The sequence below is a fragment of the Podarcis melisellensis genome (assembly GCF_964234715.1).
Source record: "Podarcis melisellensis genome assembly, chromosome: 5".
In the NCBI taxonomy this organism is placed as follows: Eukaryota; Metazoa; Chordata; class Lepidosauria; order Squamata; family Lacertidae; genus Podarcis; species Podarcis melisellensis.
The window spans coordinates 41,999,758-42,014,692 of record NC_138537.1 but is presented as its reverse complement, the minus strand read 5'-3'; the positions used below and the strand labels follow the sequence as shown (position 1 = coordinate 42,014,692).

General features: G+C 48.8%; 1 protein-coding gene across 5 annotated transcripts; it reads left to right on the top strand.

Moving 5' to 3' along the window:
- The first annotated feature begins 1,883 nt into the window (after positions 1-1,883).
- Positions 1,884-14,699, top strand: ZFYVE27 (zinc finger FYVE-type containing 27). Of its 5 annotated transcripts, none has more exons than XM_081912516.1 (13): positions 1,884-2,081; positions 3,196-3,399; positions 3,935-4,005; positions 4,851-5,037; positions 7,419-7,514; positions 8,800-8,912; positions 9,903-10,045; positions 11,346-11,417; positions 11,725-11,745; positions 12,051-12,198; positions 13,202-13,248; positions 13,428-13,509; positions 13,793-14,699. In XM_081912516.1, exons 2-13 carry the CDS (start codon positions 3,197-3,199, stop codon positions 13,855-13,857), a joined length of 1,248 nt encoding a protein of 415 aa, XP_081768642.1. In that variant the 5' UTR covers positions 1,884-2,081; position 3,196; the 3' UTR covers positions 13,858-14,699. The 5 variants fall into 5 exon arrangements, with proteins under 5 accessions (XP_081768642.1, XP_081768643.1, XP_081768640.1 ...); XM_081912517.1 differs by having other exon boundaries at positions 1,893-1,995; XM_081912514.1 differs by lacking the exon at positions 1,884-2,081 and adding an exon at positions 2,117-2,491.
- The last annotated feature ends 236 nt before the right edge of the window (positions 14,700-14,935 follow it).

The window sequence follows — 14,935 nt, the reverse complement described above, 5'->3', positions numbered from 1 at the left end:
GTAGGAAGCCTGAGAAGCCCCACCCCAAACCACTGGAAATCCTTCTGAGATTTCACCAGACTTGTTTTCTAGCCTACTTTGTGAACTTCAAGTCTAAAATGTCCTTTTTACAATGGCCATTGTGCTCCCCAAGATGCTAAATTCTACAGTCAAAGCCATTTCTGTACTTGTGTAATGTAATCATGCAGTAACACATGCTCATAAATGTCTGCCTCTAGTTTAATAGTAGAGCCATGTTGGATAAATGCACACAGTGAATACAAAACCAAAAAGCACTGTGGGGAAAAAGCAGTAGCAGACTGGCATTAGTGTGTGTGTGTGTGTGTGTGTGTGTGTGTGAGTGAGTGAGAGAGAGAGAGAGAGAGAGAGCGCATTGTAAAGAAATAACTTGAGGGAGGCAGTGTATTCTTAGGTAGTTTCAGATGCTCTCAGCTCAAAGTTGTACAGTGGTACCTCAGGTTACATACGCTTCAGGTTACAGACTCTGCTAACCCAGAAATAGTGCTTCAGGTTAAGAACTTTGCTTCAGGATGAGAACAGAAATCATGCTCCGGCGGCGCAGCAGCAGCGGGAGGCACCATTAGCTAAAGTGGTGCTTCAGGTTAAGAACAGTTTCAGGTTAAGTATGGACCTCCGGAACGAATTAAGTACTTAACCTGAGGTACCACTGTACATAGGTTATTTTTGCAGAAGCAGAATCCCACTGAGGTGCGAGCAGCTGCCTATTCCTGTTGTTGTCATCTTAGCAGAGATCAGTTATCGGATCTGGACAGCCACCTTGTGGGTTTTGAGTGAAATTGCAGTTGAGAATGAGCATTAATTTGAGTTCCTTTTGTCCCCGTTTTGCACCTAAAGCATAATATATGAATGGGACCATTATATGCAACTTTATAGAATTTGTGTACATATAAAATTAGAAGATAAAGAGTAATAACCAGCCTGAAGAATTTGCCTGAATGAAATTTCATAGGACTCCATACATATGTTGCATTAGTTTTTATTCAAGGTAGCCACTTATTTCACTTGATAAAAAAGAATGGATGGGATGTATTGTCAAAGTATTTTAGCAGCAGCTTTATGCACAGAATTAATCAGGTTTCTTTTTGGTGTATGGTACTGCTCCTGCAGGTCCTTAATAGCTGGCTTGAGGCTACCCAATTTTACAAGTGTTTAATCCATTTCCATTCTTTTGCTGGTGCAGATCTTTGCTTTTAGCTTCATAATCCTGTCTACGGCCATGTCTTGGACCACTGAAGCCTGCTTTGTGCCCCACAAGTATGACCACAAAAATCACACCCTGTCACCATCTCCCAGGAGCATGTACAAAGCCATGCCATAGGCTCCCTGGGATACCATAACCTTCAGTGAATATTATGAGCTACTGAAGCTCTTTTGAGACTTCAGGGCTGGTTAGTGCTAGTTTCTGGACTTCAGCGAGTTCCTCTGGGAAGATTCAGGTCAGCCCAAGACATTTTGCTGTCTGAGGTGGAACAGCAATTGACCCGCACACCCAGGTCAAAGTGCATAGCATCCAAGGCGGGTCAAATTACAGAAGGGCCGTAGCTCAGTGGATGCATGCAGAAAGACAGGTTCAGTCCCTGGCATCTCAAGGTAGGGCTGGGCAAAGCTCCCTGCCTCAAATCCTAGAAAGTCAGTGCCAATCAGTGTGGGCAGAACGACTGGCGGAAAAAGCGGTTCAGAGACGGGGAAGGGACGAATCACTGAGCTTATAAAAAGCGGCCCGCGACGAATAAGAAGTACGAAGGCTCCCATAGGCTGGCGGTGGGAGGCTCTTGCCCAATAGGAGCTGCAGCTTTTCCAGCAGAGGACGCGCGCGGCGGCGGCCGCTTCCCGCGCTTCTGATTGGCCGGCTGCCTCAGGTGGGCGGGTCAGGTCGCCGCTTCCCCGAAACGTGCGCTGCGCAGCGGAGCTGAGGCACAGCCGGGTCCTTCTGCCCAGGAAGTGTCGGCGGCCGCGGCGGTGTTGGCGAGACGGGTGAGGTCGAGGTTGGACGTGGAAGGGGAGGCTCCGCCCTTTCGCCCTATTTGGGGCCGTAGGGCTTGTGGGCCGCTTGTGTAGAGGTAGGTGGGACGAGCCGGCGGCGCCTCCTCCTCCTCCTCCGGCGGAGCTCTGTGGCTGCCCCGCAAGCGGAGCGCTTGTTCCGCCGGAGCCTCCTGGGTTTAGCTCGTCAAGGGCTGAATTCCCGTTTTTCTTTTCTTTTCCGGGAAGGGGCTGCTGTGCCGCGATGTGCGGAAGTGCAGCAGATGAAGCTTACCCGGCGCTGGGAGGATCTGATAGAGAGCGCTTCACCTGCTGGATTTCTGCCTGCCATGGCGCAGCAGCCCCTCGGGGGAAGAGAGAAGAGGCTGGTCATTTTAACCTCCTTGTCTGGAGGAAGACATTTTGCCTGCCTCCCAAGTACTGAGCTAGCAGGCCGGAGTATCCCATGCTGTCCTGTTTTGCCCCTTTTGATTCACCCGGAGAGACCCAGGTAGTGACATTGCCAGTATCAAATAAGTTGCAGAATATGATCTGGTCATTCCTCTCTCCACCTAAACGTGTTCCTCTCGTGTCGCAGATGCACCCCACATTCTTGGATTCTGTATTTTGAGTATCACTTAATGTGGGCTGCTTGTCCCTTGTCACCCTGGACCTATCCTGCTAGATTAGCTAAAGAGGATTACAAGAATGGAGTCTCTCTGTGCCTTTGATGCATGTTTATGGATATATATTTTAATATGTGCTTGCAATTGTGGGTGTATAAAATAAATTATTAGGCCAGATTAATTAGCACAGACTGTCTGCATGCCTTTTGGTATATATGGCATAGGGTTACAGGGGATGTTTCCCCACCCTGACTCCCAGGTGGCTGCAGTTGTTGTTGTTGTTTGCAAAAGGAGGAGATGCTTTTGAGGAGCTTCCCCATGGCTCTGCATTTCTTGGGACAATTTGTGTGTTGGCTCTCCCTATCATGCAGGTTCTGGGGCCTCAGTGGGGCAAAAGTGACACCTGTTGTAGGTATCTGTTTATCATGACTTGCCCAGTCATAGTGAATGCAGTTCCTTTGCATGGGGGGGATGTGGGCACTGCCCTTCCCAAAGATCATCTCTGTTGTTTCCTTCACACTAGGGGTGGGGAAGAGTTGATTATTTTTATTGTTCTTTTTTGTGTTCCTCTCAACCTTCACATCTACAGTATGCAGGTTCCAGAGCGTGAGAGTGGAGCGACCACAGGGAATGGACTGGACAGCCCCACAGCTTCCGATTCCCAACCAGTTTCTCCTTTGCCACCCAAGCCCCCTTCCTTGGATCTCTTCAATCTAGTAGTATCCTACAAGCGACTAGAGCTGTACTTGGAACCACTGCAGGATATTGCGGAAGGGGTGTGGTTCCTCCTCAGGTTGGTGCCCAACTACTTAGTTGCACCTTGTGGGTGATGGTTGTGGTGGAGCTAGAGAAATTTTTGTTGTTGTCTCCTGCCATGTTGGAGGGCAGAAAAGCACAGGCTCTTTGGGAGTCTCATTTTGCAAGTGGGAGAAAAAAGAGAGAAGACGAAGAGTCCTGGCCAAATACTTAATTCCACTTGTTCTAAGAGACACCAAGCATTCAGCATGGGAAACGCTCTGTGCAGTTGGGCTTAAACAAGATATGCGGCTGCATTTGTGACTTGGCTAGTGTCTGTGGCTGATTACAACATTCCCCCATTTTAAAAAATGCCCTACCCTTGCCATGCTTTTGTCTTCATTCAATCTAATTTGATTTCTTATTTATATACCGTTTTTCTGTGCTCAAGGCAAGTTAATGTACTCCATGACCCGAGACTTAAACTTAGGCTTGCCCTTTCCATCTCCACCATTCTCATGTTCATACCTCATTTGTACAGCTAAATATCCTTTTGGCGTGGCAATAAATGCTTGATCATGTATGTTTCACAGCTGGCAGATGCCTCTCTGCTCCCTCCTTACTTGCCTGGGCCTCAACTTTCTGCTGCTGACTCTTAGTGAAGGTGAGAAATGTTGGACCTTTGTGCTGGGGACCCAATAGGCCTCCTTTCAGGTATGATGTGAGCCTTGGGGGACTGATCCTGTGGGGAATAGAATATGTTATTGGGGGCAGATTATGAGGGCTAGCAGAACCAATTGTGAGAGGTAGTAAGGAAATGGAGTGACTGGCAGGCAGATGGGCCTCCTTTCAGGGGGTTTATGGGGTAGTACATAGGAAGCTGGGGGACGCGGGTGGCGCTGTGGGCTAAAGCCTCAGCGCCTAGGGCTTGCCGATCGAAAGGTCGGTGGTTCGAATCCCCGCAGCGGGGTGCGCTCCCGTTGCTCGGTCCCAGCGCCTGCCAACCTAGCAGTTCGAAAGCACTGCAAGTAGATAAATAGGGACCGCTTACTGGCGGGAAGGTAAACGGCGTTTCCGTGTGCTGCGCTGGCTCACCAGATGCAGCTTTGTCACACTGGCCACGTGACCCGGAAGTGTCTCCGGACAGCGCTGGCCCCTGGCCTCTTAAGTGAGATGGGTGCACAACCCCAGAGTCTGTCAAGACTGGCCCGTACGGGCAGGGGTACCTTTACCTTTACCTTACATAGGAAGCTGCCTTATATCAAGTCAGACCATTGGTATGCCATGCTCATTATTGTTGACAGTGACTGGCAGCAGTTTTCCAGGTGTTGAGAAAGAAGACATTCCCTCTCCTACCTGGAGATACCAGGGATTGAAACTGGGACCTTCTCTGTTCAAAGCAAACGCTCTACCACTGAGCTATAGGTGATAGTGGTACAGGTGTGTTGTGACTGGTCAAACAGTGGGGTGGTAAAATGATCTCTGCATCTATTCCACCTTTCATTCCAGCTGCGTGGTATGGGCTTTGCGTCCTGCTGGTCTCGGTGCCAGCCTTGCTGGGCTACCTGCAGGAGACATGCCGCATCCGTCTGAGTGAAGAAGAGCTGGCACGTCGTAGGTACCACAGTGTGCGGCGTGAGGATGTGAGGAAAGTTCAGCTTGCGCGACATGAGGCTGTGGCTGAAGTGAAGGGCTTGTAAGTGCTCTTAGGGAAGGATGGAGAAAATGTATTGACCCCTAGGTGGGTCCCTTTGAAGTATGTGATTGGAAGGATGCTTCTTGGGCTTCTTGTTCACACTACACATTTTTTTCCTGATGGTGAATATTGCAGTCGTTCTGAATCCACTGGGCTTAATAGTCAACCCGTTGCAAGATCGAGATTTCCATCTCGTCATTGTGTTTTTCTCTTGTTTGATTTTTGTAACCATTTTTCTGTATTTTGTGTGGATATTTCCATTGTAGATAAGTAATGTGCAATTGTTACCCTGAATAATGGGAGCAATTTAGCCGGCAGAACTAATTTAGTGACCCTTCTGTGTCACAATTTGTGTGGTATTCCACCATTCCCCTTCTTTTGTCTTCTATGATTTCAGCCTCTTCACTTACAATGTCTTTTTCATTTATTTTTGACCAGCTGATTTTTCCTTTTGAGTTTTTATTTCTCCCAATCATTTGTGTGTGTTTTTTAACACAAGGGTATTTCAGGTGCACAACTACATAGCTCTGAAGCTGTGCCCAGTAGGGCACAATAATCCATTTCTTCTTCTGCTTCTTCTTCAACCATGCACTTGTGCACTTGAAGAGCTGTGCACAACTGCACAGAGTTGATATTTTAATGTTTAAGTAAACAGCTGCACAGGCACTAGCACAGGCCAGTGTGTGTCATGGAGGCTTTTTTGGGGGTGGGCAGACAGTGTCTTCCCAAATGGACCCTATCACGGATACTGCCCACAGCATTCTAACAAATGCATTACGCAGTTGGCCAGCAACACAGGCATTTGTGTCAAATCTTAGTGGTTGAGGGGGAAGGTTGGGACTATATTTCAGGATAGTCCATATTGTATTGCAGGTGCTAACCATTTCATCATTGCTGTGGGGCAAGAATTGTGTCATGACTGGGGGGAATATAATTGCACAGTAACGTTGCTTGTGTGGAAGATGGTGGTGACCCCACTTTTAAGAAACTCTGGGAGAGCAGTGCTGACTCCTCCTCTAGATTAGCTACCTTCCAAGGTGCTTTACTGCACTACTGCCGTTCACCCTTTGGGGGCATTGCACACCCTTGCTAGTTGGGAGTGTGGCTCTAGGAGGAAGAGTTACTAAGCATTTACATGACTCTCCTGCCCAGGCCGCAAAGTATGCATCCTCCTTCCAGGACAGAGGATCGATTTCAATCACCAGGCAAGAAGCCTCATTTTTAAATCATTGATTTTAATCAACTTTTCCATTTGTACAGTTATTTTCCCCAAGAAATGGGTGTTTTTGCTGCTCGATAAAGCTTTTAAAACATATTGATTTACAGCTAAATGTAACCGTTACTTCAGATTTACTACATTTATTACCTACTTATGAGGAAGACACACTACTGGTGCATCCTTTTGTTTAAGAAATAATGGATTTTGATTATTATTATTCTTCAAAAATATGTTTTTTTATTAACATGTTGTATTACTTCAGCATGTCTGTACAGCCAAGGATTTGCAAGTCAAATTTTAGAAGACGTCAGAATTTTCCTATGCCAAGGACTGACGGTTAACTGCTCTGATAGATGTTTTATCAGGACATAACACTTTATCAGAGTGCTGTGAATTCAGAAAGCAGCTCAGTTTTTGAAACCTGCAGCTTAGATAGGGAGAAGTAGCTGGAATCCAAGGGCAAGTTCTCCTTTCCCCCGTTACTTCCCTACCCAAAGCTGACCATGCCAGTAGGCACTTTGTCAGCATTTTGCACAAGGCATTGGAGCCTGATAGCCAACCCATCCATCATATGACTCGCTGAGTTGTAGCCAGTGAACTCAAATCTCTTTCTTTATGGGAGTCTGCATTCTTTCATCTAAAAGTTAAGAGCAGAGGTGCCATGTTACTACATGCCCCTTTAGTATATAGGGTCCAGGCAAGCCGTGGTTAGGATTGCACTGTTAGTTTTGCGGCAACTCTTAAGTTAGTTGTCATTATTCAGATTTGTAGCTATAGGAAAGAGATGCCCAAGATTGCCTCAGCAGTGGATGTGAACCCAGGGTCTCCTATATTCCACAGACAAGAGTGCTGGACTCCAAATCATGCTGGCTTTTATCCCTCTTGTTAAACTTAGACAGTTGCTTTCTGTATCCAACTTGCCTGCCTGGAGTTAGCTGCCATAGGAGGTTCATCCTATGCAGGGCTCATCCTAACTATGCCCTGTGTGGATGAGGGAATCTTCTTTTGCACTTCAACCCTTGTCTTGAACTGAATGAGGGGCTGGGGACCACTTTTCTCCATTTGTGAAGCAGCTTGGGCATAGGTTGATGCAGCGGCTGTGAGGGTGTGTGCAAAGGGGCCTGAGGAACATGTTTAAATCTGCTGTGATCTCCTTTTCCAGCTTAATCCAATTAGAGGCCCTATTGAGCCGGCTGTGTGGCAGATGTGAGGCTGTCTATCGCGTTATCTACTGGGAGAACCCTTCTCTTTCTTCACAGTGAGTGTTGCCTTAGGACTACTTCGTGGAAGCTAGCTGTCATGGGCTGGTTGGATGTAGAGGAATAGTGGGAAGAACCAGCTGGGGAACCCTCAAGGGAAGAAGGCTCAGAGCCCTGGGATTGGTGGTGTGATGATGATGTTGATGAGTGGTCGGAGGGAGGAGGAGGTGTCGGAAGCTGAACAGGTAACAGGGCTTAGTGAGCTGGGAGAGTCAGTGACAGACAGACATCCAGAATCAGGGGCAGAAGCTGAAACAGGAGAGGAGGGAAGCCAAGAGGCAGAGAGAGTCTGGCTGGGGAAGGTGGCAGGGTGTCTCCCCTTCCTGCTGCGACAGACTCCCCTCCCTCCAGGTCTCCCAGAAAGAGGTGGGGAAAAGGTGTAGGAGAAGTTAGTTTTGTGCTGGTTGGTGCAGTCTCAGATTGCTTGGGGAAAACCCTGGAGAGGAGGGAACTAAGGCAGCTGTGAGCAGATGGGGACCTTCAGTCTTAGCAAGTGCTTCATAGGGTCAAGACCTGCCGGAGATGAGTTGCATTGCTCATTAGGCAGATCCTGCTTTTGCTAATAAGGAGTTAACTCCAACTTGTTAGGTGTTATTTACTGCCAGCTCGCTCCTGTCACTGGGACATTGCTGCCTTGCTGCTTTGGGGGGTTTGCAGGCTTGTTTACTGGGTCACTTTATAGGGGTATGGGGTCCCTGCCTTCCCCCTCATATTGGGCAGGTGTCCATGCCCATATATATCGTGGCTGGTGTTCATGGGGAAGCTATCTGGCTGAACAGGTTTGTCCAGATTGAGGGGAGGTTATTTGCTTGAAAGGTAGGCAAAGGGAGGTGATGTCATCATCATCATCATATATGTAAGCCGTCTGTCCACAGTTAAAACAATGCTCAAGGCGGCTTACAGTATGAAAAGATTTACACATTACAAACAGAGCAAAGAGTCATAAAAATAAACAAAACCACATAACCAAACCGAACAATTTCCACGTAAAAATAAAGATACAAAAAATTCATATCAATAACAGTAAAAACTCCCGACAAAACTTTCCCCAAAATACCCCAGTACTTTCTGGGCAGCAGCAGCAGTTCTTATGAAGCCTGTTAGAGCCGCCCTAGGACAGGTGGAGAGAGGCAGGAACAAGGCTCTCAGGCTCCCCCTAGATGCTCTCTGTTCCATATCCAAGAATAATGGGAGGCTGGACAGGCTTGAGGTGCTCTCAAGGCACCTGGCTTTCATCCTGATGCCCAGATGTGTCATGCCCCTTCTGCTCCTTTTTTTGCCCAGGTTTTATGGGATGCTGATGGCTTCCGTTTGTGCTCTCTACCTGCTGCCCTTATGTTGGGTCTTTGTGCTGCTCAATAATGCCCTTTTCTTGGGTAACGTGGCATTTTATCAAGGTAAAAGATTGCTCTTCTCTCCTGTACTATTCTGTTCCATGGGAACCTTGGGGAAGTAAGCTGCAGCAGCTGACGGGAGACAGGGTGCCCAGGGTCAAGGCTTTCTTTGCTGTAGATCTGTGCACCCCTGCTGCAGCCCTATCTTATTCCAAATTAGGGCAACAGTGTGAAGCTGCTAGCAAATTTTGATGAGAGAGGAAAAAATGCATCTCTTCTGTGCTGCCCCAGTCCCATAAACAAGCTCTTTAGCATTCAAGAAACCTGAGTAGTCACTCTGTTCCTTGGGCACAGCTTAGTAGTGGAAGATTTTTCCATTTAGAGGTGTCCCAGTGGGAAAGCACATCTTGGGATGCTAAGGATAAACTGCCTGTTGCAGAAAACGGGGGGTTATCACAAGGGAGACAGTCCTTTGCTGGAAGACAGTTTTGGTGTGTGTTGTGAACATTTGCCCTCTGAATGCATCTCATTCTGGAATTTTGTTTGTGTGGGATGGTGGCAGGGAAGAGTGAAAACAGGCATGAACCTATTCAGAGCACAGCTCTTTTCACAGTGCCCACTCAGAGTGAAGGCACTGCTTCCTGGCCTCACTTTGAATAGGTTTTGTGAGGATGCTGCAGCAGTGGCCAAGGGGCTGTGAATATCAGCAACTGGTTGCAACCCACCCCCAAACAACACAAATACCGTAAGTGGTGGAGAATATTTACTGTAGTGGTAGATAGCCTTTCCCCCTGTCTACTGAGGAGCTATGGGGTTATAGACAGTTCTGTCTGGGAGTGAGATTAGTGCTAGAGAACTGCGGGGTATTCAGGTAGGCCTACTAGTGTTTTAAATACCATTAGCTACATTGGACATTGGTTGCTTGTGTGCCAGTATCTACTTCTTGGGTGTTTGGGTTGGAGATAGGCTTGAATGCCATGCCATGCTGTTCCTCCAGTGCTGAAAGCCTGTGCTGTTTACTGCAACCATTACCCTTTCCCTCTCCCTCCCTAGTCTTGCTGGAGCTGAAGTCTGCTGTAGAGCAGCGTTTGGGCCTCAAGCCCGTTGCTAGGACTCCAGAGCCAGTGGAGCTGGATGCTGGAGAAGTTGGGTCTGGATCCCTGCCAGACCGGACACCTACACCCACTAGTACTGAGGTAAGGCATGGTAGAAGAATAGATGGGTCTGTGTTGCCCACTTCCAAGTAGAATGAGAATTGATATGCTCATCCAATGTGCCCAGAGAGTGTTGCTTTATCTTTTGGAAATACCTGAGGTCATAGATCATCCTGGCCTGCATAACAGTCTTATTAGCTGGTGGCTTTGTAGTTGATTCCAGATCTACAGTCCTAGGAAATGTGTCCCAGGCCGGAGCACAGAAGACAAACTTCCATCTTGCTTCTGTTGGTTGTGGTTCCATATATCTCTCCGCCACCCTTCCCAATCTTCTATAGGATATGGAATGATGGAAACTGTGGCCCTCCATATGTTGTTGGACTCTGATCCCCACCAGCTCCAGCTGGTCTGGTCAGTGATGCCGTCCAACAACACTTGGAGGACCACAAGCCATAGTGTGCAAAGTAAAGTCCCGATGGGAGTGGCAGAAAAGTTTTGAAAGGGGCAAAGCTATGCATCGTGGATGAAAACCTCCCAGACCCTGTTCCCAATCTTGGCCCTGGAGAAGTAGGGCCTCAGTTTTGCCTACACAGGTACGTCTCTTTAGGGCAGCTGCCATCCTTGTTCTGTCCCCTTCTTGCTACTTTTCAGAGTTCCCAAACTTTTTAGTTGCAGCTGGTTGTGGGGAGGTACACCTGGAACCTACTGTTGAAATGTGGAGCCTCAAAAATTGTGCCTGGCTTAATTTTCTCCAGTTGGTGCTTAAAAGTATAGTAATGTTTTCAGCTTGTCCCTGTCTCTCTTTTTTTAACAACTTAGCTAAGTTTACATGAAAATTTAAAAGGGCGATGCCCTTCTCTCCCTTCACACAGCTCTTCAGGCAGTCTTCACTGCTTGTTCCTGTGTTTTCCCTTTGTGATGCCCATTAAGGCATTTCAGGATCTGCATACCAGCATTGTTTGGGGTCTTGTGTATTACAAACTACCATAGTAATAAACAACTGTGTCTAGGCAGGAGGGGAAATGCATCCTCGTAGCTTCCATGTTACTCTTGCATTGGGGTAGCTGGAATGGGATGGGGCCATCTGTGTAGCACCCCTCTTGGATTCATTTACCACTGTTACAAGGACTGGTGGGCCTTGCTTCCTTAGTCTTGTAACATCAGAACAGCCAATGGCCCATCTAGTCCGGCATCCTGTTCTCACAGTGGCCACCCAGATGACTGTGGGAAGCCAGCAAGCAGGATTTGAGCAGAAGAGCACCTGCCCCTCCTGTGGTTTCCAGCAACTTTCATTCAGAAGCATTGCTGCCTCCAGTTGTAACGTTGTTTGCTTTCCCCATAGGATCTGACCCCTGGCAGTGTGGAGGAAGCAGAGGAGGCAGAGCCTGATGATGAGTTCAAGGATGCTATTGAGGTACGTGCCCTGAGAGAGCCGCCTAGGGCTTGGACTGATCTGTGCTGTGGTGGAGTCAGATGATGTTGCTAGGCCAGCAAGTTTAAGAAGACACCCTTCATCCTGTCACTTAAGGGCCATGAGTGGCAGCCCATCAGAGTCCATGTCTGTGATGCAGTGAACATGTTGGTATGGGGAAGAGGGAGAAATAGGGGACTTGAGACAGTGCACTTTTCTGGAAATGGGTACACTATAAATGGTGACGGCTAGCTTGGGCTGGGCTCTTCTGGACATCATCTCTTGTCTTTTCTCTTTGCTGCGGGAGCAGGAGACCCAGCTGCTAGTAATGGTGAGTGTGGGAGCTGGGCCACCCTGCCTTTGAGCCAAAACTCACTTTTGTTGCTCATTCAGAGTTGATGTCTTTGCTGTGTTCTTTGCCCTGATTGTGCCCAAATTCCCAAGCTGGAAAACCTGGCTGCAACCCTTCCACCAGCTTGGCATTTTGTGTGTTGCCCATGGTTAGCCCAGCCTTTCCTTGTCTTCAGCGCTTTGTCAGTGGGCGGTGCCCCCCAGTACGCCCTTGTCCTCCTGCCCCAGAGTAGGCACTGTGTGAACCAGCCGCTCCTTGACAAGCTTCCCTCTCCACCTGCCCAGGAGGATGACGATGTCTCCCACTGCTCAGCGGAGTTTGACATGGGCCTTCCTGACAACCCCTTCATAATGAGCAAGAACGAGGTGATTCGCAGCAGGGTGTCACGGCTGACGGAGCGGCTGCGGAAGCGCTACCCAACCAACAATCTCGGTACAGGATTTGGGAGGGTGTGTGGAAGTGGCAAGAGTGGATGGTGCCGTGGGACATGTTGTCTTGTTGGGACTGAAGCGGGAACTGTGTAGATGAGCTTTCCTCAACCTGGTGAGGAAACCTGGTGCCCTTCAGATGCTTTAGCCTGCAGCTCCAACCAGCATGGTCTTGTTGGTTTGGGCTAATGGGGCTGTAATCCAAAACATCGGGGTGGGGGGCACCAGGTTGTGGAAGGGGGGTGGAGAAGATTGGCAGAATGGGAAGACTGACCCAGTTGCTGCCACAGAGGAGGCCTGCCTGATGTTAGATGCCAGAAACATGCCATTGTTCTTGGTGCTTTAAAAATATGTGTGCTGAGGTCGCTTCTGATGGTGAAATATTGTTGCAGATGAATCATTTTACAGGCAAGGTGTGGGTGGGGTGGGGTGAAGTACTAACATTTTTACAAAAAGCCCCTTAACTCCCTTTTTTTTATTACCTCCGGAAACTGGGCTTGTGAGTTCCTACTTGCCAGTGTAACATGTCATTCTGCCCTGAGAGAGGTATGAGCAAGCCTGCTTAGTGGAGCTGAGTGGCTATTTGTATCAGGCCCAAGTCTTTGTTCCTATTCCAAGTCTAGCACTTGATCACTTATGCCACACTGGAATCTCATACTGATGATGCTAAATTCCACATTTATATGGGTTACGGCCATCTCTGCTCTTGGCACAACTTTGTGGAGTGGAGGATTGACATCACCTGGGAGGTGCAGTGTGCAGACCCATTTCAAATCTCCTCGGATCAAGGGTCCTGAAGACAGCCCTCAGTGGGATGCCCTCTTAGCACGTGGTCCCACCTGGATGAGCCTCCTGGACTGCCTAGTGGGGCAGTAGGTTGTGTTGGGGCTTTTAGTAGGAAAGGACTGTGGGCAGACATTGGGGGCAGGGCAATATTTCTATGCCGTTTGGTGGAAGAAGAGGCACCAGGTTTGACCGATACATGTTTCTTTTCTGATTTTCCGCAGGGAACTGTGCAAGCTGTTCAGCCACTTTCTCTGTGTTAAAGAAGAGGGTGAGTCTCTGGCCCAGCATGCCCCCAACTACTCCTTTCCCATTTCCTGCTCCCCACCTTGTGGATCTCAAGCCTGACCTCTGGTCAGCAGTGAATGACCTTCTTGAATCCTTGCATTTGAAGCAGTGGCTTCCTGGGACCTTGTTCCTATAGCTGTGTTTGTCTCTCCTTCCCTCCAGCGGAGCTGCAGCAACTGTGGGAACAGTTTCTGCTCCAGGTGCTGTTCCTTCAAAGTTCCCAAGAGCTACATGGGGGCTACAGGTGAGTGAGGAGTGGGAGAGCGAGAGATGGCCTTTCTGGCAGGCAGCTTGGGAGGCGACTCCTCCTCCTTTGTGCGCTTGCTGTTTCCCTTCTGGGGGAATCGCTGGGTGTAATTCTCACTGTTTCTAATTAATGCTACAGTGGGGAGGTAGCAGAGGACAGAGGCTTTCTCTCTCTTGGGGGTGTGTGTGTGTCTGAGGGCTAATGAAACGCTTGTTGGGTTCTGTGGGTGGAAAGCTGCACAGTCCTTGGCCAAGTCTCTGACCAATGCTTTCTACCGCAGCCCCTGATGCCCAGCGGGAGACCGTCTTTGTCTGCGGGCAGTGCAACCAAGCGCTCGTCAAGTGAGAAGCCGATCTGGAGCCCTGCCCTCTGCGGAATTTGCTCTGCGTCTCACCCCGTATTTGCTGATACTTGCGGGGAGCGAAGCAACAGCACCGTGCACTCCTTCCACTCTTCCCCGTACATCTAATAGGAAAGGGGCTGGTGCAGCCGCCACGTGTGCCCCCTCCCTCTGTGAGCAGCTGGCGAGAGGTCCTGCACTCATGATTAACTGCATAGTAGGAGACTCGTGCACTAGACTACTGTAGGCTCTCCCTCCTTCCTCGACCTTGAAGCAAAAAAGTCCTTTGCCCCCATTTTCCCTAGCAGGAAGCTGGCCTTCCCCACCTCGCAAGGTGGCTCATGGTATCTGGACTGTCTGTGTCTTGTGTTTCACTACTGAGCGAGGTGCTGCGTGTTTGGAAGGGGAAGCTGGGTCTTCCTCTGGGTGGCATCTGTAAGTTGGCTCTGCTGTGTAAAGAAGGCAGATGTGTGATTGTGTTATGCAGCTGGACCTGTTTCCTATCCCTGTGTCAGATATGGACGGCAACTCTTCCCTCCCCACCATTGACTTTGCTCTTTCTAGATAGCTTTTAGCCAAAGCTCTTCAGTCTGGCCCAACCTGGACCTGGCATTCTCCTTCCCTTTGACGCTTTGCTGTGTTGGAGGGAGCAGAAGCTGCTACAGCCAACGGGAGTTCGTCACAAAGCTCAGCTGGAGGATTGAGGCAATTGCCTTGTGATGTGGATCTTTTCTACAGGAGAGGAGAGGTTTTTTGTTGTTCTTATTTTTGCTGCTCTCTAGCAGACTTACCCACACGCACACATGCATATATATTAATATATATATGACCAATAAATAGCGTCCTTTAAAGTGGAGCCAGTGCTCCTAGTGTCTGAAATGGCTTTTGATGTGATGAAGGCGGAATGGGCAACAGGGGTCCTAGTTATGCATAAAGCTTGCTGCGGAGCCTTAGGAGTGTATCTGCAAGGTGAAATAATCAAATCCGGGGTGCTAGATGGAGCAAATTAAACGAGGCATCTGGGGGCAGCAGGGCAAAAGAAGGGAGACTGGAGCAGACCACTGTGTTTTGAGAAATAGAGGC